The sequence below is a fragment of the Protomyctophum bolini genome (assembly GCF_963924005.1).
Source record: "Protomyctophum bolini genome assembly, chromosome: 16".
Lineage (NCBI taxonomy): Eukaryota > Metazoa > Chordata > Actinopteri > Myctophiformes > Myctophidae > Protomyctophum > Protomyctophum bolini.
Window position 1 is genome coordinate 35798599 of NC_137877.1, and position 22765 is coordinate 35821363.

General features: G+C 42.2%; 2 protein-coding genes across 4 annotated transcripts in view; both read left to right on the plus strand.

Annotated features, from left to right (window-relative positions):
* Window positions 1-2320: 2320 nt before the first annotated feature.
* ftcdnl1 (formiminotransferase cyclodeaminase N-terminal like 1) lies at window positions 2321-7962 on the plus strand (the record flags this gene model as incomplete). Its single annotated transcript, XM_080785680.1, has 5 exons — window positions 2321-2435; window positions 3022-3117; window positions 4581-4736; window positions 6202-6390; window positions 7111-7962. The coding sequence occupies 5 exons, from the start codon at window positions 2321-2323 to the stop codon at window positions 7539-7541; spliced, it is 987 nt and encodes a 328-aa protein (XP_080641806.1). The 3' UTR covers window positions 7542-7962.
* Window positions 7963-12029: 4067 nt separating this feature from the next.
* LOC308330567 (nck-associated protein 5-like) overlaps window positions 12030-22765 on the plus strand; it is a 65025-nt gene continuing 54289 nt past the window's right edge. For all 3 annotated transcript variants that reach the window (XM_080785489.1, XM_080785491.1, XM_080785490.1), the window contains exon 1: window positions 12030-12504. In XM_080785489.1, the coding sequence (XP_080641615.1) occupies window positions 12389-12504 (116 nt within the window). In that variant the 5' untranslated portion in view covers window positions 12030-12388. The remainder of the gene's footprint in view (window positions 12505-22765) is intronic.

The following is a 22765-nucleotide window of genomic DNA, read 5'->3' on the forward strand; positions in this document are numbered from 1 at the left end:
GAAATCATTATTTATGTTAAATATTAATTTATCCGCCAGGTGGCTCCGTGGGTCATTTTTACGTAAGCCAAGGCAAACGCTTCCACCTCCAAAAGCAAGTACAAGTAGAAAGCAAATACAACCCATAAGCATTTGAATAATGCATATCCTGTCTACAGGGGACACGGAAACTGTGTCATTTGCATGTTGGTGCAAATGAGATATAGTAGGCGGGCTCTAGACAGGACCCGAACACTGAACTGCTAATAGAAACCCAAGCTTTCCACTGGTACTACGGGGGCGTACCGGTATATTTGCGCATGGCAGTTGTCTAGTAGATCCCATGGCCTGAAGGGAACTCCGCGATGTAATTGGATAATGAGTTGATTGTCATGGTAACCGCTGATGATAGCAGCACGAAAACACACACTTCCACCAACACCTACAGAAACACGTGAGTGTCACTCTCAAACAAACTATGTTTTTATGAATCAGAGTTGTTTTGTTTATTGTTTGACTTTAATGTCATGAGAAATCATTGCAAAGGCAGATGAAGGCTGGCTACGCGAGTCTAATGAGAAATAACTGCATTTTCCTCCGGAGCTGGACTTTGAGCATGTTTTGCTTTTGCACATAGGCTATGGTCTTTTCTTTTATCTTTAACAGACTTGTGTTTGTGGACACTCAACCAGCTGTCAGTCAATTCCTGGTCAAACAACAAGTGAAATGTGCTCAAAGTAGTTAAAATTGGCCAAGCTTACTGGAATAATTGCTTAAATTATTGTTCAAAAGTAGGCCTACATGCTTTTAGAGATATTAAAAAGTACACATTTCAACACGTCCTTTTTCATATCAATTGCTGTATTGAAGTTTAGAAATGATGTTGTCCCCTAAACTGAGCTACAGTTTATATAGGCCTATAGATGATATTTTCGGCATTGAACATATGCAGTGGTGGAAAATAACTAAAATTGTAGTACAATTTTGAGGCATTTGTACTTTTGATTGATTCAACATTTTATTCACAGCTTCTAGAATGGGCTACATTTCAAAGAAAGCACAAGTCAATACAAGAACTGCAACGAGGATAAAACCATAAAAAGCACCATCAGAGATGTACATTTAGAGACGTACAAAATATATATACTTCTATGAAGGAAGAAATTAAATAAAATCGTATACAGTAAAAACCTCACCTGTGTGAAGTGAGGGGCGCTCTGGTCGTCATCCAATAAAGAATGAATATGCTGAATTAAAACTGTTGCACTGTGTTAAAAAAGCTGATTTGCTCGTCCACATAATAACACAGTTCTCCATTCATTGTCAATGGCATTTACTCATTTTACTGGTTGTGTAATTGTGTTTGACAAATAGCCGATTTGCTTGTCTACTGATGCAATCTGGCGGAGTCAGGTTAGTATATAGCACCCCTCAAAAAAAGAGGGGAAACGTGTACAGTATGGAAAAAAGGCGGGGAACTTTTTATTTCTTTTTACAGGGGCCAATTTCGAATTGCAGCCACCTGTGCTCTTTGAGAGCAGTTTTGAAGGAGTCTAGGGATTCACATTTCTTAATGACCCATTGTCAGCCTTTTGATAGGTCCCTGACTCCCTGACTGACTAACCACCAGGCTCTTTATGCCTTGTTCTGCCCTGGTCCAGAGGCTGTCCTTATGGTTGTTTATGTTGAATTTGCTGAAACATTTAAAAACATTTATTCATGCCCAGTCACTATACTGCACCTAATGTTCCTAATGTGTTTTGCAAAAATCCACCTGTTGGTGGTGCCAATGTGAAAAGGGTGAGATATATTCCTCAGCCTAGTAGGAAAGTGCATGAAAGATTTGACATAAATTGCACGATGTGTTCATGATTTGAGGCTTTTTCTTCAAAACGGGCCAATCCTGCAAACTTTGAATGCCAATGTCAGCCGATTGGAATATGAAATATCAGACAGATCCGTCTTGAGCACGACTATAGAGATACTGTGTAACAATTTGTGGGATTTTTGGATATAATCTGGAGGAGTAATATCAAAAAATGTGTTTTACTAAAGTCGGCCTCCTGGTGGCGCTATAAAAGGCAGATGTGAAAAATGCAGATCAAAGGTTTGTCCTTGGCCTCTAGGGTGTGTGCATGCAACGTTTCACGCAGATTATAGGTAATAAAAAGGTGAAAAGCTGCCCCATAGTGACGCTATAACAGGCCGTTCTGGAAAATGAAAAGATGTTCATCGTTGGCCTCCATGGAGTGTGTGTTTGTTAGCCAATGACCAATGCTGACGACAATGATTGGGATAACATTCATTTTGTAAGATGTGTATTGCTGTGTGTTGCAGAGAGATGTCTTCCAGTAATCTGGGCCGTCGGTTGGTGGCCTGCCTGCTCAACGTTTCAGAGGCTCACAAAAAGGACCTGGTGGAGACGGTGGCCAAGGCAGCCGTATATGACCTTCATGGTAAAAACATGTGAAGGTCAAAGGAAGAGCCCTCGGGAGTTATTAGCCTTGGGGATCCATGTCATTCTAAATGATTGGGTTTTGGTTGATGAGCAGCTGACAGAAGAACACAACCCACTAATGTGGGTTGTGCTCAGGGCAGGGGTTGATTGTGGAGATCAATCAATTAAAAATGAATATATGTATTTACTATCTATGCCAAGCAGCAAATGTCCTCTCAAACCCTACAGCCCTTTTTTCCCTCTGTGGAGATTAATGGGATCAAATTTGTGTGTGTGTGTGTGTGTGTGTGTGTGTGTGTGTGTGTGTGTGTGTGTGTGTGTGTGTGTGTGTGTGTGTGTGTGTGTGTGTGTGTGTGTGTGTGTGTGTGTGTGTGAAAATACATTTTATAAGTAGACACCTTGACAACACACTACAGTAGTTTTCATCACATCGGTAACTATTATGACATAATGGTTATGTCATCATACAGTAGCTCTATACAGTATGTTACTGTATATCATCACCCTAATAACAGTATGTTATGCGTCATCCTCTGTGTGTTCTTTGATAAATACCATTTAATTTCCTGTTTCATAATTATCAGGGGAGAGACGGGAGATGACAACTGTGCTGAACATCTTCAATGACCTTGACTACAATCGCTCTGTCATCACCATTGTGGCCAGTATTGATACCATCAGTAAGTGTGTTTGAGAGGGAAAATAATTTTATCAGTATTATTTAGAATCAAAATGTCCTTTTTAACCTTTTTTTGGACTATAGGATCAGGCTATCACATGTGATAAATAAGCTTGACTTGTTACTTTGCCAAAAGCAGAACATTTAAATTGTTTGTATATCAGACAGAATTCTAAAATGTGGCCGATCGACTGATAGAATTGTAAAACGCAGCCGTTCGATTGATAGAATTGTAAAACGCTGCAGTTCAACTGATATAATTGTAAAACGCAGCCGTTCGACAGGTAGAATTGTAAAACGCGGCCGTTCGGCTGATGGAATTGTAAAACGCAGCCGTTCGATTGATAGAATTGTAAAACGCAGCCGTTCGATTGATAGAAGATAGAGATACACCAATTACTAGTAGTTTTGGCACTGTGGGCAGCAACATAGGGAAGCACAAAGTGCTCTAAAATATCCTGATGAATGGCTGTGTTGACTCTGGACTTGATACGACACAGTGGACCAACACCAGCAGATGACATGCAGCCAGATAGAAATAAATATCGCCCCAAAAGAAATGTTTTTGTTTTTTATAATAAATAAATACTTGAATAATGTGGTGCGACGTCATGTGTGTGCATGCAGGCCAACCCACTCCTGGCCAGGTCCACCCAATACTTCAGTTCTGGCTTTGCCACTGATGACATGGCACTCCAAGTCATCACTGACAATGAAAACGTCACACTGTAGTCAACACAGCCATATATCAGGATATTTTAGAGCACTTTGTGCTTCGTATGTTGACAGGCTTTATGGAGATGCAGAATTTCCTTTCCAGCTGGATTTGGCACCTGCCTGTAGTACCAAAACTACTAGTAACAGGTGTACTGACCATGGTATTACTGTGCTTAACTGACCAACCAACTGGCCTGACCTGAAAACCCATGTAGAATCTAGGTTGTATTGTCAAGAGAAAGGTGTGACACAAAAGACTCAATAATACAAATGAAATTACGGCTGTTATCAAAGCAAACCTGGGCTTCCATAACACCTCAACAGTGCCACAGCCTGATCACCTCCATGCCACTCCCCATTGATGAAATAATTTGTTCAAAAGTAGACCAGACCAATTATTGACTGCATACATTAATATACTCAGATTCAGATGGTCGACATTTCGACTTTTCAATTTTTTTATATATTTTAGTGGTCTCATAAAATATTCTAATATTTTGAGATAGGATTATTAGATATTCATGAGCTGTATGCCATAATCATCAAGATTAAAACAAAGGTTTTAAATACTTTACTTGTGCAATGAATTGAGAATACATTATGTAATGAATTATATTACGGAAGAACATGAACTTGGAGCTGTATTTACACACACACACACACACACACACACACACACACTCACACATACAAAGGATAAAGGAGTGCTGTTATTTATGTATTATTGTGTCCATCAATGTGTTCCAGAGGATGCTGTGTTGTCTGCGTGTCAGAAGGCCTGTGGATTGATTGACATGCGTGCTCACACGGGGGTCCACCCATGTATGGGTTCTGTGGACCTTGTACCCATCTACCCACTGGGCGACGATGTGGGAATTGATGAATGCACAAAGGCAGCTCGAGGTGAAGTGCTGTGTGTGTGTGTGTGTGTCTTCATGTACAGTATATTATGTATGTATTAACACATGCCGTGTCTGGGTGTGCATATGTGATCGTTCCTGCGTGCGCGTGTGTTTGCCCTGTAGGTCGAGTTGACTTAGGAGGAGGTTAGCATGAATTGTGGCTACTTCAGGGGAAGCTATAGCCGTGGCATCCGTAGCCTGTTCTCAGGAGTGGGGGTGGACAACCCATGTGTCCAGAAATGTATTGCATCTGGCACAAAACAGTCCCAAGTCCTAATGCTCAAAACTCCCACTCGAAATGTTGATAGCTATTTTTGGATTTTTTGAATTGGTAATTGCATATTGTTTGAATACATACAGTATTAACCACTTTCAACCTGTCTTCCCTACTAAAAACATTAAGATAAGCTATTTTTGAAATAGGGCAGATAAGTGTGATTGTGTGAAATTGTGTGAATCTAGATTATTAATTGTGGAGACTGTACTGCACAGTGTACTGTATCAAGTGTCTCAGTGTTCTGTCCTTGAGGCTTTATGGCAGCATGGATAACATCATTCATCCAGAAGATGCTTTAATTAATGTGCTGACATTGACTCACTTCCATATGGAGCTGGTGGTCTTACAGCGTATACTGCCAACTCAGCATTCATATGTTTGTTTCTTGCACATCAGTTTATCATAAGCAATAATTCCAACATTCCTACTCTCTCCTACATGTCTATCTCTGCGGTGTGACTGTACCATACTAATTAGCTAATTGCCTTTGCATTGGTCCACATGAGTCTATTGTGTTGCAGAAATGCATGCATGCATGTAATAGGCAGTACATGTGCAGCGTGAGCTAGCTCACCTCAGGTGTCACGTGTTTAAGCCTGATTTATGCTTTGTCGTACGACGATGTTGCATGCCAAAAATAGCAGATTTATAAGCTCACAACGTGTTGCATCCGCCATGCGTCGTGAGCTTATAGGTCGGCTATTTCTAATGATCCACACCGTCACCCGTTTGACTGCTTTGGGCTGGCCAGGAAGATTTCCATTAACATGAATGAGCAACCATCTAGGGCTGCAACCATCGATTATTATCAATGAATAAATGTTAAATAATTCTAATAATTTATTTTATTTTAGACTAAATTAATTTTAATAGACAAAATCATGATTTTTGGGCTTACTTTGTTGTACAATGATGTTCCACCAATATGCGGAGGGGAAAAAAAGTTTGATCAACAGTTGCACCGCTAAAACAATGTTCTCCCTAAAAACGAGCATGGCAGTTAAGCCTGAGTTGTTACCTTCTATCAGTGGCTCAATTAACCATTTACCGCATAATCACAAAACACTGGTTTTGAATCCAGCATCTCTATACCTTCCATTTCCTGTAGCACACGAATGCCTTAAACGAATCAATCATTAGATCATAAATAAACAAACCGCCGAACCAATCCTCTGTTATTGGGGAACAGCGGTGGCCGAGGGGCTTACTGAGCGCGTACAGGGGACCAGCGCGTTCCTGTTTGGCTGGGCTGACTGTCCTCTTCAACGGGGCCTGGCTCAGCGGAGGAAGGACATGGGCTGGTTCAAAAAGACACCAGACATGCAGGCCATCAGGCCTGATGTGGGTCCACAGCCCCAGAAAAGATACGGCCTCACGGGTAAGAACATCTACTGTATGTCCTGTACTTACTAGTATATTCACACTGTGTGGCGTGTGCTGTACATTATAGTATAATTACACACGCTGTCGGGAGGAAACCACCGAACTCCATTTTTTAAGTTTTTGATTTATTTTGCATGAATCAGTGCTATTTGGACATTGAACCAATGAAAAGTAGTAAAAAGATCTTTGGTCAAATCTCATAACTCCTTTGGGCCCTCAACTGTCTGCTAAAGCAGCTAACTCCACCACCTCTCCCCCTCTCATGCAAGTAATTGACAATATAATAAAGTCACAATACCAACTTTGATGAAGCAATTATTGCTTTGTTTAAAAATATAAGGTTTTCTTCATTTCCTGAAAAGTTTATATTTTTCCATTTCCTGAATGAACATTTTGGATTTAGGTGGTTTCTTCCCGACAGCAGAGATATTAACACTACACACAAAATAGAACAGTGGCGTATCAGAGCGTCAGGCGAGGCGTGAACGCGCGTCGCACGGCCGGTGTGGGATAGGTTCATTGAAAATAACGGAGGCGGCTGTTTTGACGCACAGCGTTCGCAGACGGTGTGTGTAGCCCTTCAGCTAGGCCATACAAGGCCACACCCGACAGAAACCAAGATAAAATGCGTTGCGGATGAGACACGTTGTGAGCTTGCAGGTCGGCTGTTTTCGGCGATCAGGCTTTAACCTTTGGCTGCTTCCGTGACTTGCAGGCGTGGGGGCCAGCCCCTATGTGATGAACTGCAACGTCACCATCGATACCCAGGACATGGCTCTGGGGCGCAGCATCGCTGCAGCCATCAGAGAGTCCACCCCGGGGGGACTTCCCGGGGTGCAAGTTCTGGCACTGCCTCACGAGGGCGCCGTGGAGATCGCCTGCAACGTGGAGAGCGTGCAGGGGAGTCCACCCGACCGCGTGGCCGAACCCTGGCCCACGTTCAGCATCGGTGGTCAACCTTACTGCCACATTCCGGCTTCTGCCATCACGGCCAGAGTGTCAGAGCTGGCGGGGAGGCAGGGTGTGGTCACGAAGGCCACTGCGCTGGTGGGGTTCACCCCCACAGAGTGTAGGTTTCTAGCAGAAGGAGCTCTGCTTAATGGTATTGCAGAGTTCTGGAAGGACCAGCGAAGGATACACATGTAAAAGCACTTTGAAGAAGCCAATCAGAACCTCGGTACTACTATGTTTTTTCATTCTCCGTTAATAGCAGATCTGCAAGCTCACAACATGTCACATTACAAGCTGGCATATTGCGATGTATAATCTACTGTACCGTGGCTGTATTAACCTCCATAACACTATTGCCCAATGCCTTTTACTTAGTCTATACACAATTAGTGTTTGGTGCTAAAATCATTGACATTGATTTTTCCATTTGTTCTCTTAAAGAAACAGTCACACGTTACCACGACCCCACCCCTATGAGTTGGAGTTGATCTAAACTTGTTGAAACCGTTTGTTTGCCACAATAAAATATGTTTGCCACAATAAAATAGGTTTCCTATGGTGACATTAGTTACAGTTCCTTAATTAGTCAACCCTCCATTCTTTATTCTGTTTTACTTTGAGCCAGCTGTGCTTGCTAACATAGTTGTTAATTTGATAATGTGATTACACAACAGAACAGAAACAGACTGAAATCTACTCTCTTTTATAAGGCAGATGTGCTTATATTACTTGTACTGTGAAATTACGAGCATGTTTTGTTAACACTATTTTCCAATTGTGTTTAATAAAGGACATGTTATTATTTACTTATTCATTTCTTACTTAACGTATTCCTTTAAACTGATTTCTAAACCATTTTCACGGAGGGCCTAGTTTAGTTTTCAGGACCAAACAGATGAAATAACCAAACCCAGAAGTCATCTTGGCAATGCTCACTGCCTAAAATGACAGATGTGGGGAAAACGGCTTTGTATGAGACTCTGCTGAGGTCATGGGTCATCAATCCACTCATCTCTAAACATCCAAGCAGGAAGTTTTGTCAGTGTATGACTGTTTCCTGTTTGGGGATAAATAGGAAACAATGTTTACTGATGACTCCTTAATGATGATTCTTCTCATTTTCTTACCAGCAGCAGTACATAGCTATGTGGTAGAGTCACTGTCTGTTAGTCACAAAGATGTTTTCATCACAAGTCATTGAGAAGGGTTATCTACAGCAGCATTTTGAGGAGCACATTTTGTAAAGGGGAATCAAAGTGAATGTGTTCTTAACTTCTTATTAGCATGACCAATCACTTTAAATTAAACTATTCAATTAAATCATTTTACAATGTATAAGCTCTCATCCAGAGCGACATACAGTAAGCAAGGTTTGGTTAATAATCACAGATTGCATGCAGAGAGACAGTGTAGTGCCTCAAGAAAACTAGGACACTAGGCAGGTAAACCATGAAACCAGCATCTGTCTAAATAGTATGCTAATCAAATAACAATCTGTACATTGAAACTAGAATAAAGGGTAAACGATGAACATGAGCATAATAATTTACATAACAAGAAACCAAAAAATATGCATGTATTTATTTATTACCCACATAATGGCTCAATTGCTTCTGCCTGGCGGTCAGAGCATGGCTTATTGTACTGTCTGCTATACAAAGTGTAAATTGTGTGGCACAGTAACCGTTATATGACATGCAGGGGAATTTGGCCTGGGGACGGGACGGTGGAACTGGGGCGAGATGATTCTAGTCATGTCTTACATAAGCACAGTATAATACACTGAAAAGGAGTCTGTCCATATTGTAAGGTTGTATGGATTTGAAAGCTAAAGTGTATACATGAGCTGATGCTGTCTTGGACAATAGAGATGTAGTGTAGTGTGGTGCACGGTAATGGAAAAGGTTCCGAACTATCGCTAATTAGAGAGCGTGAATGCTATATTCACGTTAACGTTAACTACATGAAACCTAGCGTCCCTATCCCTATTCTGGGGTGAATATTCAGCAAAAAGGGCAGCTCTACCAGCTCACAGCGCGCCACGTAACACATTGTGACGCGCTGTGAGCTTGAGGATCTGCTACTTGGGTGAAGAGATTTGATGTTGAAGGGGGGAAAGGAGCAGACCTAGTGTAGAGCCCTGAGGGAACACTGGGGACAGGGTTTAAGTGGATAAGCTGGCGGAAGAGATTTTTCTTGCCTACTTTTTATATCTGAGTGAATTTGGATAATGTTGTTTAAACGTTGTGTTTTTTTGTGTGTGTGTGTGTGTGTGTGTGTGTGTGTGTGTGTTTGTTTGATGTGTGTTGTGAGGCAGATGCTGTGTAGTCAGCATTAGCATTGGTTTGTTCAGCTTGTTGCTTCCTCTGTTCAGTGTTCATACTCAGCTCTTCGTACCTGATCCAGCTGGGGCACACACACACACACACACACACACACACACACACACACACACACACACACACACACGTGCGCGCTCTCCACTCTATCCATTCCACTTCCATTCCCACCCATCTCTCTCTCTCTCAGAGATCCAAACGTTCATGCACATTTCATGTATGACACACACACACACACACACACACACACACACACACACACAGCCTGCCGGGCTAGGGAGCATCAGGCCATAATCTAGGTCACAGCATTTGCCCAGGGGTGACCTGCTCCCAACAAACACACACACACACACACACCCACACAATCATCTTACTATCTTTGTTGACATTTCAAAAGCAATGTTTCATTACTGGACCAACTCTCACCTCACCCAACCTTTTAAACGAAGCCCCAAACCCCAACCCTCTAATCCTAATCTAAACCCCAATCAGAATATTTTTCTAATTGCAACTCTGACTAAACTGACCCCTGTCATTTCTGGGAACCAGAACAAATTCCCCATGAGGTAAAAATCTTTTCAGATTTTGCTATCCATGTGAAGACGTTTAAAACAGCCTGATGGAGAGCATTAACATGCATTAGCTCAAACCATTACTGCTGTCGGAGAGATGACAATACATCGAGCTACAGTGTGTGGATCTTCTTTAATCTTTCATGACTTTTGTTTCACATTGTTGGTGCAAATTCTGAACCATTTTCCTTCAGTATGTAAAAGCTCGCTGTGAGTCTTCTCTTGGCATGTAGACAAGCAATTATGCCATTTTAGTTTTTATTTCCCTGGTAATACAACTATAAATAACACAATTCAATTCCCAAAAGATCCCCTCCCTTTCTTTTCCACACGACTCCTCCCCTCCCCCCCCCCTCTCTCTCTCTCTCTCTCTCTCTCTCTCTCTAACCCTTCTCTCTCCCTCCCTCCCACTCTTTTCCCCATCTTTTTCTCCTCATCTCTCTCTGTCTGTCTCTCTCTCTGTCTCTGTCTGACTCCCTGGTTACCCCCCCCCCCCCCCCCTCCCTCTTTCTCCTCATCCACTCCGTCTCAGTTAACCTTGTTGGTCAAGTGGCTCCGGCTAATTGCTCTAATGATTGTTAAATACTTAATTTCCTTGATTAACTGTCCCCCTCCAACAAAGATTTTCAAGAAAAACTAAAAACAAAGCTTAATCTGTAGTATTTATTTCATCGGCAGCTTAATTGTCTTAAATCTCTCGGAAGCTTTCAAAATTTCCGGCCACTTGTCTTAAATCTCTCGGAAGCTTTCAAAATTTCCTTTGAATGATAAATCATCGTATTTGTGCAGATCAGTGATAATGACATGATATTCATTTGATATGTCTCAGCCTGCATGGAGGTCATGTGACACAGTACCAGAAATAGAGGAGCTTATTCCTTCTATAAATACTACAAACATATCCCTCTCTTTCTGTCCTTTGCTCTCTTTCTGCTTTCTCATTTCCTCCTGCTCCCCTTTTCATCCTTTTTCTTGTGCTCATCTCTCTCCTTTTTATATTCATTCTTTTCAATTCCTCCTCCCTGCTCTCCTTCTCCACTGCTTTCCGCCCCCTCCTCTCTCTCTCTCTGTTCTTCTCTTGATTCTCTATTGTCTCTCTATGATGTCTCTCTCCCCGTCTGTCTCCATCCCCTTCATCTCTGCCTTTCCCTCTGTTTGTGTCTCCAATCTTCCCTCCTTCACGGCAGGTGGAAGTGTTAATCTGGATCATAAAAAACACCCTCGTAAGCCCCCCCCCCCCCCCCACCCCAGAATCGGCAGTGCTTTGGATAGTAAGCTGACAGTGATTTTATCATGGTAATGCGTCATCACACGCCACATCGCATTGTCACAATTCACCCCCACCCCCCTCTTCCTCTTAGGAGCCCCCCATTTGTTGAGATCGTTTGTCACATAATTCAAACCGATCCGCCATTGGTCGAGATGGTGTAGAGTTTTTCATTAAATAAAAAAGAATAATTCGGGGGGGGGAAATGAGGCCACCTGACATTCTGTGAGCTCAGCTGCTGTGGTTTTCTGCCCTGGCAGAGTGGCACACTGCGGCGTCCCCAAACACACGCTGATGCAGTCAGTGGCATCTTGAACCCTCTGTGCAGGAAGCAGAGTGCTACTGTGTGCCACCTATGAAGTCAGCAGTCAGCCCATCCCCCACCCTGAACACATGTTAACATCCACTGCAGGGCACGGGGGCTGAAAGAGAGAGAGGGAGAGAGAGAGAGAGAGAGAGGGGGGGATAGAGAGAGAGAGATAGAGAGGGGGGAGAGAGAGCAATGAGCTGGAAGTATGAGTGAGCATGAGAGGAAAAGACAGAAATAGAGCGATAGAGCAGGCAGAGAGAAGGAAGGAGAGAGTCGTTGACTGAGACAGTGATGCTCGCTGTGTGCTGTTTTATCTTTTACTAGGAGGCAACTCCTCTCTCCTCCATCATTGTTCAACAGCCTCATGGATTTGTTTCCCATCGGGTACCAGTGGAATTCCTTGTGTGGATAGCAGCAAGCTGCAGAGAGAAGGTGCAGTCATGCCTGGATGCCAGGTTTCTCGTGGGCCTGCCTCTGTCATCACTGACCCACTTCACGGAGTCCGTGTTGTGGGCTGAGGAGTTGTCGCGGCTGGCGCTGTGTTGTAGTAGTGGATGCTGTGCAGACCATGCATGCTGTGCAACCCAGCGGTGACCACACAGTGTGCTGCAGCCCAGACTGAAGCCTCTCACTCTCAGTGGACACACACAGGAGGAAGTGACAGAGCAAGGTAAAGTATGATGGACATGCTGTTAATATCAAGCTGGGTGGGAGGGTTGAGAAAGCGAGAGAGATTGTCTGTGTACTGTGAGGAACAACTCCTCTCTACTCCATCAGAGAGAGAGAGAGTATGTGTGTGTGTGTGTGTGTGTGTGTGTGTGTGTGTGTGTGTGTGTGTGTGTGTGTGTGTGTGTGTGTGTGTGTGTGTGTGTGTGTGTGTGTGTGTGTGTGAATATGAGATGCTTGTCTCTTTCCCTCTCTGCAATGAGTTTATTGGCACCTTTGTTTACATTATATTACCAGGCACTTATCAAAATAAATACCTAACGGGAGCTTATGTATATTTTGACGTGTGCGTCCGTGTGCACGTGCGCGTGTTAAATGTAAACGTTTGAGTCCATACCTCTATGTTCTCAGATAGATATATCAGTTAGGATCTGTATTATACTTTACTTAAAAAGTTCTTGTTAATACTTTTTCATTGGTTCACTATTTACAAAACCCACAGACAAACATACTTTCAAGCTGGTGACCATATTTTTTCCTTTTACAATAACTTTAGCTGCTTTGAGGGAGAGATTGACAGGGTTTGACATTTTCAGTTGTTGCTGTTCGTTTGACAAGAAGATCAATGGATCAATTTGGCTCAATTTGTTCAGCCCAGTCCAGGTTTATTCCACTCTACCAGTTCAGTTCATAGTAATTTCAGCTCACTTCAATTCGTTATCATATAACAAAGTCATTATATTGTTTTTCTTTTTTCTTAAAATTTCCAGTATGCAATCTTTTTTTTTACCCCCTTTTTTCTCCACAATTTAGTCGTTTTGCCAATTGGTTCCTCCCGACACCCATTTCTGCATTGTCACTGCTGTTGTATCCTACTGAGTCTGACTGAACAAACAACTAAACAATGAGCAGGCATTAAAACTGGAATGCAAAAGAAAATGGAAGCTGGTACAAAAAACTAAATCTCCCGATTGGATGAAATTGGCAAGACATCTAAAAATTCTGTTTAGTAGAGAGCTGGAGAGAATTCATTTGATTATTGTAATTTAGATAAAGATAAGGGATATGCTCCGTAAACATCAGGAGCGTTTATTTTGGTGACATTTTGGTGACATTAAACTGCAGTTCTGTCATGACTGAGTTCATCCACACAGAATGTGAATACAACAAGTTGTTCATTTTTGTAAATTAACAATGTCGATTTTGTTATTTTGAATTAAATAATCAACCTGTATGAATGAGGCATAACCAAATGAATAGTTTGATGTGAAATATTTGTGACACATTTTCACATCGTTTATTTGTCAACGACAAAGTCCACTTGTGGTCTGTGAAGGCATTGCATGTGATACCTAGCCTTACATTCAGTAGTGTGTTTTGTTGTTGTTGGAGTAAGGAGGACAGTGTAATGTAATTGAATACAGTATCATTATCAGTGTTCATTTGAGGAGGCTTTTGTGCTTCAGTTCCAAAAGTACTTCAAGCTTTAACTACTAGAGAAACAGATCAGCTGGTTCAGATCCACAGACTGTCAAGTTGCACGTGGGTTAGGGTTAGGAACATGTCCTAAAGTTCTGGTTGAGTTGTCAGGCAGAATTCTTTAGAGGTTTACAGGAACAGCAATGTATTATGTATTTACCCTTTACAACTACACACACTGTGAGAGTGTTTTTTCACACTGACATACAGTACCTGAAGAATAAGTGTACAGGGCAATTCTGAAACCAGATTTTCTTTAAAAAAAATTACCAAGAATAGACAGTCTCTGTGCAACTCAAGAAAAGAAAGCCATCTTAGCCCATATCCTTACCAGACACAACAATGGTCCTCAGGTTCATTCTTAGTCAGGATGGTGGTCCCTCTCTTACTACCATTGACTAACCATTGATTTAGTCAAATCAATGGGTTTCAAGTTCAATTGAGACCATACACTGAATGGTGGTGTATACATGCTCATAACAAGCTACTTACTATACAGAAACAAATATGTGTTCACACATATGTTTTTTAAGATTAGTTTGGGGCTTTTATGCCCTTATTGATAGGATAGTAGACTGACAGGAAATGGGAAGAGAGATGGGGAGTGACACGCAGCAGAGGTCGTCGGGATTCGAGCCCGCAAGACGCTGTCAGGCTTGGCATTGCTGCCTAGATTGCCCGGACCACCACACCGGCGGCCCGGGTCTGTTTTTTGCTAATATTCAACAAACACAAGCATTTTGGTTAAGTTGTAAACATGACACAATACTAAATCGATTCTATCTGATTCATTTCTTGTCGATCAATTTTTCAATTCATAATTTTACATCTACATAAATGTAACTGACAGTAGCACCATCACTTGATTAGTAGATTAACATACAAAATGCAGCCGTCAGCTGATGGACAGTACGTGGATCAATAGGTCAGTAAAGGGCAAAACCCCACTTATTTCAAACCGTAATTAGATGCAGTTCTAATGTTGTGAACTTCAGATGCAGTGTCGCTGTCAGCAGCCTGTCTTACTGTGTAATGCAACCACTTAATGAAGCATGACTGAGCTTATATAACTGAGAATATATGCTCAGCACTCCTTATTTTATCCTCATGAAACATTTCTATGGCTACACTCACGGCATCACGGTTTCCCAGGTGCAGTAGTGGCTCAGGAGGAAGAGCAGCTCTCTTGGAATCGGAAGGTTCCTGGTTCAATCCCCGGGTACTTTTGGCAGCTTATTGTAGTATCCTTGAGCAAGACACTGAACCCCTAACTGCTTCAAATGAGTACGTTGGTGCCTTGCATTGTTTCCTCTGCTGTCAGTATGTGAATGGGTGAGTGTAACGCACATTGTAAAACACTTTGGAGGAATGGGATATAGAAATGAATCATTTTATTCATTTTCCTCTCACCTTCTTCTCCCCAACTCATGCATTATGTAGTTGGACTTATAATGCACCCATGATTTGAATTACCCCAAGGCCCATATGTGTTTATCAGGATCATTTGATCTATTACTGCTTTCTTCTTAGTTACAGTACATCTCGTTTGTAGAGATTATTTTAAATCTCACTTACACCTGCAGCCACATAAACAAGTGTCAAATCTAGCTGCAAGTAGCGATAAGGCTGTGCCAAGCAATAAGAAAAATCACACCCGTGTGAACTGAGCGGTGCAGGTTGCTCAACAACACCGATGGCTGGTTGCAGATATATAGTGCTCAGTGTGAATAGGTCACCCAGCGGTATTGCAGCTGTTCATACAAACAGACCCCAAACATACGCGCTTATTGTGCGTATTGCACTTAGTCTGCACACCCAAAGCAAGAGCTTAAGTATATTGGGGTCTTGTTCACAAGTGATGGGAGGACAGAGAAGGAGATCAGCCGGGGAATCGGAGCGGCAGGTGCGGTATTGCAATCGCTGTACCACACTGTTGTGACAAAAACAGAGCTGAGCCAGAAGGCAAAGCTCTCTGTTTAGCGAGCAATCTTCGTTCCTACTCTCACCTATGGTCATGAAGTGTGGGTCATGTGAATACAATCGAACCAGGCTATAACCAACCAGGGGCCAGTATGCAATTATGGGGCGGGACATTGCAGAAAATTATTTAATACTGACTATATCCACAGTAATATTAGTATCGCTACGCAAGGCTAGTGACAGCCAATCACCGGGTCCACTCGGGTATTAGTGATTACCCGAACACAGAGACACAGGAGCCATTCCGAACCTACCGGGGGTGGGGCGGCTGTGGTTCAGGAGGTAGAGCAGGTCGACCAATGATCCGTGGGTCGGCAGTTTGAATCCCGGCTCCTCCTGTCCACATGCGCCATTACGCAGCTATGTGCGTATGTATGTGTATGTGTACGTACGTGTCCCAGCATGGACCCACACCATAAAGTGGCCAGTAGAGTACAGCACAGCGTAAAGTGGCACAGACTACACTACAGTACGAGCCCTGGGCACGTTTGTTCCGGGGACCACCCGGGGACCCCCACACGGTAACTCTGTAATTTATCCACGGTTTTGGACACAGGGAGGCTCGGCAGAACCGGGCCGGCACCCTGGGCACGTTCTTGGGGGTCCTGGCCACGTTCGTTCCGCAGACCACCCGGGGACCTGTCGTTTCTGTAAAGAAACTATTTATCATAGATCGATTTAATAGCCAGAGTGATACGGTCGCGAGTTACCGCAGTGGGGGCAGCCATTTTTGTTGTTTGACGCTGTTGAGTGACGGGACTGATGGCCAATCATCTGCTGATTTTGATTTTAATGTTAGTTTGAAAAGAAGAAACGGAAATGTGTAAAGCCCAGTATCTCATAGCCTACTTCTAGTATGTGACACTAGACAGGCATTGTCTGTCCATGTCTAATTGTCTGTGAGATGTTTGATTGTATACAGAGATGCGTGAGTCCATTCTGTAACACACACGCACATGCGTGTCAGGTCACATACAGGGGTGAATGCTATCTTAGGGTGGTGAGTTGACAATGAATAATTTCCAACAAACATGGCAAATGTTGCATATTATATTGAATTCATCATTGTTTGTATTGAATTGCCAACACTGGTGTGGCTTTTGATCATCTGTTGCAGTATAGGCGAGTCGTCCACTATCCACCCACCTGTTACTTTTGCGTGCATTCCATAAATGTCAATCCTGCTGCCGCCTGCCGCTACTGTACATCTTTATTTTATTGGACGTCAATGCTGCTTTCAAGTTTCAACACTGATGACCATATTGAATGCCTTGGCATCCAGGCCCAGTGTACCTTCTTACCATTGTTTTTATTTAACCATTCATTTAACCTTTTCAGTTAATTTGAGCAACTTAGGTCTGGTGTGTATGCTACAAAGTCAACCATTCAACCATGCTGTAGAAGAGTGTAGATGGCTACATATTTGAGCTCAAATCTTATTTGTGAAAGAACAAATCCAAGAAAGGAAAATAGATTTGCATCTGCTTGCTTTTATGTTGACTTATTCTTTGTTTCTGCTGTGGCCACAGAAGAGGCACTGTGCAATTCAGCCGGTGGCCCAGTGCTCTTAGAAGAGAAAGAGGAAGAGGAATCCCTTGTTAGAAGAATTAAACGATTAAAATAAAAAAAAGCCAGATGCTCCAGCTGGTTTTTGTTTTCTACCAGCCAGGGATTCTTATCTACAAGTTGAGACATGCAGGGTCAACTAGAGGCAATGAATCTACCCTCTGTAGAAATATGGTAAAGAATTACTATTCAGATCAGGTTAACAGGTTTCACTCTCTCCATGTTATCTCCCCAACTACAGCATAGTTAATGCTAAAGCTAATCTAACAACAACCATCATCTTATGGGGGTCACTGGCGTAAATGGGGGTCCATATGGCCCTAATACATTATGCATCAATTTGAGAACCACACAAATCAGAGCCAACTTGAAAATCTGTTTGATTAGACTTGTAATCACTAGTCGAGTGTTGGCTGCAGTGTTTGATTTTGTAAAATAGAAAATAATAGAAAACAGTCTACATTTCCCAAAAAGAAATGCATGTATTATTTAAAACATCTGTCCCCACCGGCCATAAAAATGAATGACCATAGGGGGGATATCAAAATCAGAGGCAAAATCTCTCCCTAGCTAATTCAACCCTAGTTGGCTGAATGCCTCAGAAATGTGCCCATCCAATAATTCAGTAGCAGAACATCAGAGACTTTTAACATGGCTGACCTGACCTTAATGCACAGTATATGGCCCCTTTAAACAGTAGTGGATGTACAGTAGCTTAGGGCAAGTAAATAGATATTGTCTGTGACTATATCCACTCCATGAAGCAGAATGTCTAATGCAATTGATTGGGAGACTGGATATGACCATTGTGCAACTGTAGCCTCAAGGTTACAGAGTGGTTTAGAATGGACTGATGAATGGTTGCTGGTTTGAATCTCCAGAAAATCTGCTTTGAGGACAAGTGACAAGTGAGTAATTAGTCCGGCAGCCGAGGTGGACGGGTCGGAAATTTGCTATATAGTCTTTTTTTATTAGCCTAAAATATTGTCTATATACATACATTCATGAATCCACTCGCTGACCGGCTGGAAGTATTGGGCAATTTTTATAGGGGTTTCTTGTCACTCTACCATTAACATCCTATGGCAGGCACAAATGTCAAACTTTCCTTTTGCTTTAAGTAACATGTGACATGTCAAACTAGGGGGTTTTCATGATTCTGACTCCATTCCAAGCATTAGTTTTGCACAAAATTCACTCCTTGGGCTAAAAACGGCTATAGACATCATGACTGTGATGAGGTCAGTACATTTTGGGCACATTTGGGAAAGTGGTTATGGCAGCTTTTAGCCCAAGGAGTGTATTTTGTGCAAAACTATGGATTTTAATGGATTCAAATCATGAAAAAAACCCTAGTTTGACATGTAAAAGACAAATTTGACATTTTTGCGTGCAAGGCTATTTATTTTTTATTTTAATGAATATAGGCCTATGTTTATTTTAACCAATCTGTGTGGTAGAGCATGTTAATACAATTACAACTAGCACATCTGCAGTGGTTGGTAGTGCTCTCTACACTAGTATGTACAGTACGCTTTCACTGAAACATTTAATAATAATAATATTTGTTTAAGTACTCAAAGTCACTTTACAGAAACAAAATTAAAAATAACTTTATTAAAACACTAGATACAAGTTTAACAACTAAACACTAACAACAGACGAAAACTATTATAGAAATAAAAGGTGGAAAAGGGGTATTAGAATTAGGTAGTCTAAAAAGGTGTTGAGGGCAGAAAATGAGAAGGCTGTGTCTCCCCAGGTTAATTTAGTGACCTGGGAGTTAAGCTCGAGGGGGTCTGGCCCTGATGTCAGAACAGGCCAGCTTATGGAGTTCTGTGTCAGGCGTGCCAAAATATGGAGTGTTGTGTTGTGTTGTCAGAGCAGGCCAGCTCCATATATGGACCCTGAACAGGGGCCCTGTCCAGAGCCAGGGCAGAGGCCAGCTCCATATATGGACCTTGGGCAGGGGCCCTGTCCAGAGCCTGGGCAGAGGCCTTTTTGAGGCGGTTCTGGACAACCGGGGGTCGGTTCAGGGGCCCTGAGTTCTTTGTCAGGCATGCCCAAATATAGTTTCCCAAATTCTTCACTTTTCTGCCCTGACTTTTATCGTCAATATGTACTTTGCTCAGCCAATTAAAACATCACTAGGGGGTGATCAGCCAATCACAAGCCAATGTTTGTGTTTACACAAACCCGGAAAGCTGGGCATAGGAGGGGCTTGCGCCTCAAAGAAAGTGACGTCATCGCCAGTCTCCAACCAGCTAATTAAGCGCTCATATTGCTCATGTGCAGCTATATTTGTTATTATTATATAGAAAGTAGTCTACTGTTGCCTCTCTCAATTTCAAATGCGTCCGTCATATTGCATTCAGAGATTGTGGAATAGTTGTCCGGCTATGCAAGACTATATAGGAGGCTATTGCAGTAGTCGAGTCGTGATGTGATGAAGGCATGAATAAGTGTCTCAGCACTTGTAAGACAAAGGCGGGCGATGTTATGAAGGTGTAAAAAGGCAGTGTTTGTGATCTGGTTGACATGGTACTGGAAGGAGAGTGTGGTGAATTGAATAGATACTATTTTGTACCACATGCTGTTTACATTTCAAACTAATAATGTATATAATCAAGTCTGCAAAAGATTGCAGACTTGGCTGGAGGGGGTGACAATTTAGTCTTGCATGCGGGAGACCCGGATGTGTTACAGTTGTAATTATATCTCTCTCCGTTGGGAGAGCTGGACATGAAGCTTATGGATTGCAGCTTTAACCCTTACTGCTCTAGTGGAGCTTCTGAAGAGAGGATCAAGTTGTTTTACTGAAGCAGTGTTGTAAATTGCATGTGTGTTGATTGATTGATTGATAGATGGATGGATAGATAGATGGATGCATGTGTAAAGATGGAGTGCCATGATTTCTTTCCACCCTAAAACATGATCATCAGGTATTGTTATAATATAAAAAAGTGTACAGTATTTGCTAAAATCATGCTTTTATGTGGACACGCCCACCAGTTCATTAAGTATGCCTGGCTTGCCTGGTGGGTGGTGATGGGTGGTGATCCACCTGAACTGAAGCCGCACCCACAGCTGTTGTATGATAAAGTGGGAGGGGTTAGGGGAGGGGCTGATAGTGTGACGTCACTATATTGCTTTTTAATTCATTGGCCCGTTTGACTGTCAAGGGTGATCAGCCTCCAGGAAGAAACCCTAAATACAAAGTTAATACACCATGGCACATAAAAACGACTTCAGGGTGTCTAATGAAGTACTGTCATACATAAACACATGAAAAACTGAAAACTGGACAAACAGCTCTACTTCAGAGCCCGACAGGATTTGTTTTAACTCGTAATGCGTTGTCTGCACCTTGATAAATATAACTGTACTAAATATATCCCATCTAAAGACTATTTCTGTAGTGAAACAATGAAGGATGATGCTTAAAGAGGAACAATACTTGTGTTTATCCCATGAATATTACAAATAAAAAGAAGATTCACAGAATGACATTGAATAGATCAGTTGGATGTGTGAGTGAATAAGCAACCAAGCAATTTCATTAGTTAGTTTGTTAGTTAGCTGTTTTTTTAACAGCGGTCCAGTGTGTTGTTATGTCATGCATCCCACGAGACAGCTGTCAACACATTACATGTTGCATTAATATAGCACCTTTTCCCAAAGCGTCTATTACATCCACTCATTCATACACAGACCGTGGAGGCAACCATGCAAAGCACCAACCTGCTCATCAGGAGCAGTTGGGGTTCAGTATCTTGCTCAAGGACACTTTGACACTGAGCCAGGAAGAGCCAGGGATCGAACCGGGAACTAGCGACTCAGGGCTGGCTGACAAGTGCATGAGTGATTTGTTAGTTACAGTAGTATAGTAGTTGGTTAGTTATAGGCTCTCTCCCTCTCTTTCTCTCACACACACACACACACACACACACACACACACACACACACACACACACACACACACACATATGGAATGTACACACACACACACACAGTAATCTGTGATGTGGCATATCTATGGCATATATTACTCAAAATGTGGGCAATGTTTCAGCCCCATCAGAACATGCAAGTAATCAACACCGACCCACTCATAGATGGCTAGCCTCCTGCAGACCCACTGATCAAAAAAGAAAAGAAAAGAAATACAACACTGTACACACACAGATACACACAAGTTTACTTCACAATTTATTTCCCCCATTGTGTGTTACAGCTAATGATGGAGATGTGTGTTTATCAGCAGGATGTGAGTATGTACTCGTTGAATGCCCACGGGGCCTGGATGGAGCACGCTCCCCTGTCCTAATTCTCTCCAACATCAATGCCTCAGGCTGCACGGCTGCCTTGATTATACCAATTTACCCCCGCCCAAAGGAAGACATTTAATTTCACTGTTTACACTGCACTACTTTCCCCTCCTAAATGTGGCAGCTATTTTGGGTGTTCCTCACCCAAAGGCTGGGAGCCTAGCAAGGCCATTAGCCTAGCCTGAGGCAAACATTTCCTCACCAGCTTACCGGTGTATTTTGGTGTATATACAAAGTAACTAGTAATTAATTGTACGTTTTCAGATACGGTATGCAATCCTGGGGAGTGTGGTTGCCTATATAGGCAATATAATACATATTGTGTGATGTCACCGTATACCGCAAACGTGTATATGGACTAGTACTTTATTATTGTTGTACAGAGGACATGTAGTTTTATGAATTTAAAGTAGTTAGACCCTGGGCATAATGGTGTATGAATATTAATATTAATTATGTGCAGTGCTGTGTTCATTAGAGATAAAACACGATATAGAGCATGTTCTCTTTTGCGCTCACATTCAATTCAAGTCTGAACGTACCTTTAGAATCAAAGTGTGCTGAGTAGTAGTCAGATGTTTTTATTTTTACAATAGTGGCTCCTGAATTGTGCTGAGTAGTCGCATGTTTTTACAGTAGTGGTCTAGGACTCTGCAAAGGTACATTTAGTAGGACACATCGTATCGTGGCCTCTGTATCCTGATATGTATCGATCGTGTGAGGTTGTTGGCAATACCCAGCCCTAATAGACACATACAAAACGGGAAAAGTACAAGAATCACGGCACTCCATCTTTAAATTAAGGTAGAAAAATATTAAAATTGTGTAAGCATAGGTGGATAATATCACTGTCAAGTGGAAACCTTGAACGTGAAAATGATTAAGTCTATGAGTTTTCTACACAGCCTTCAG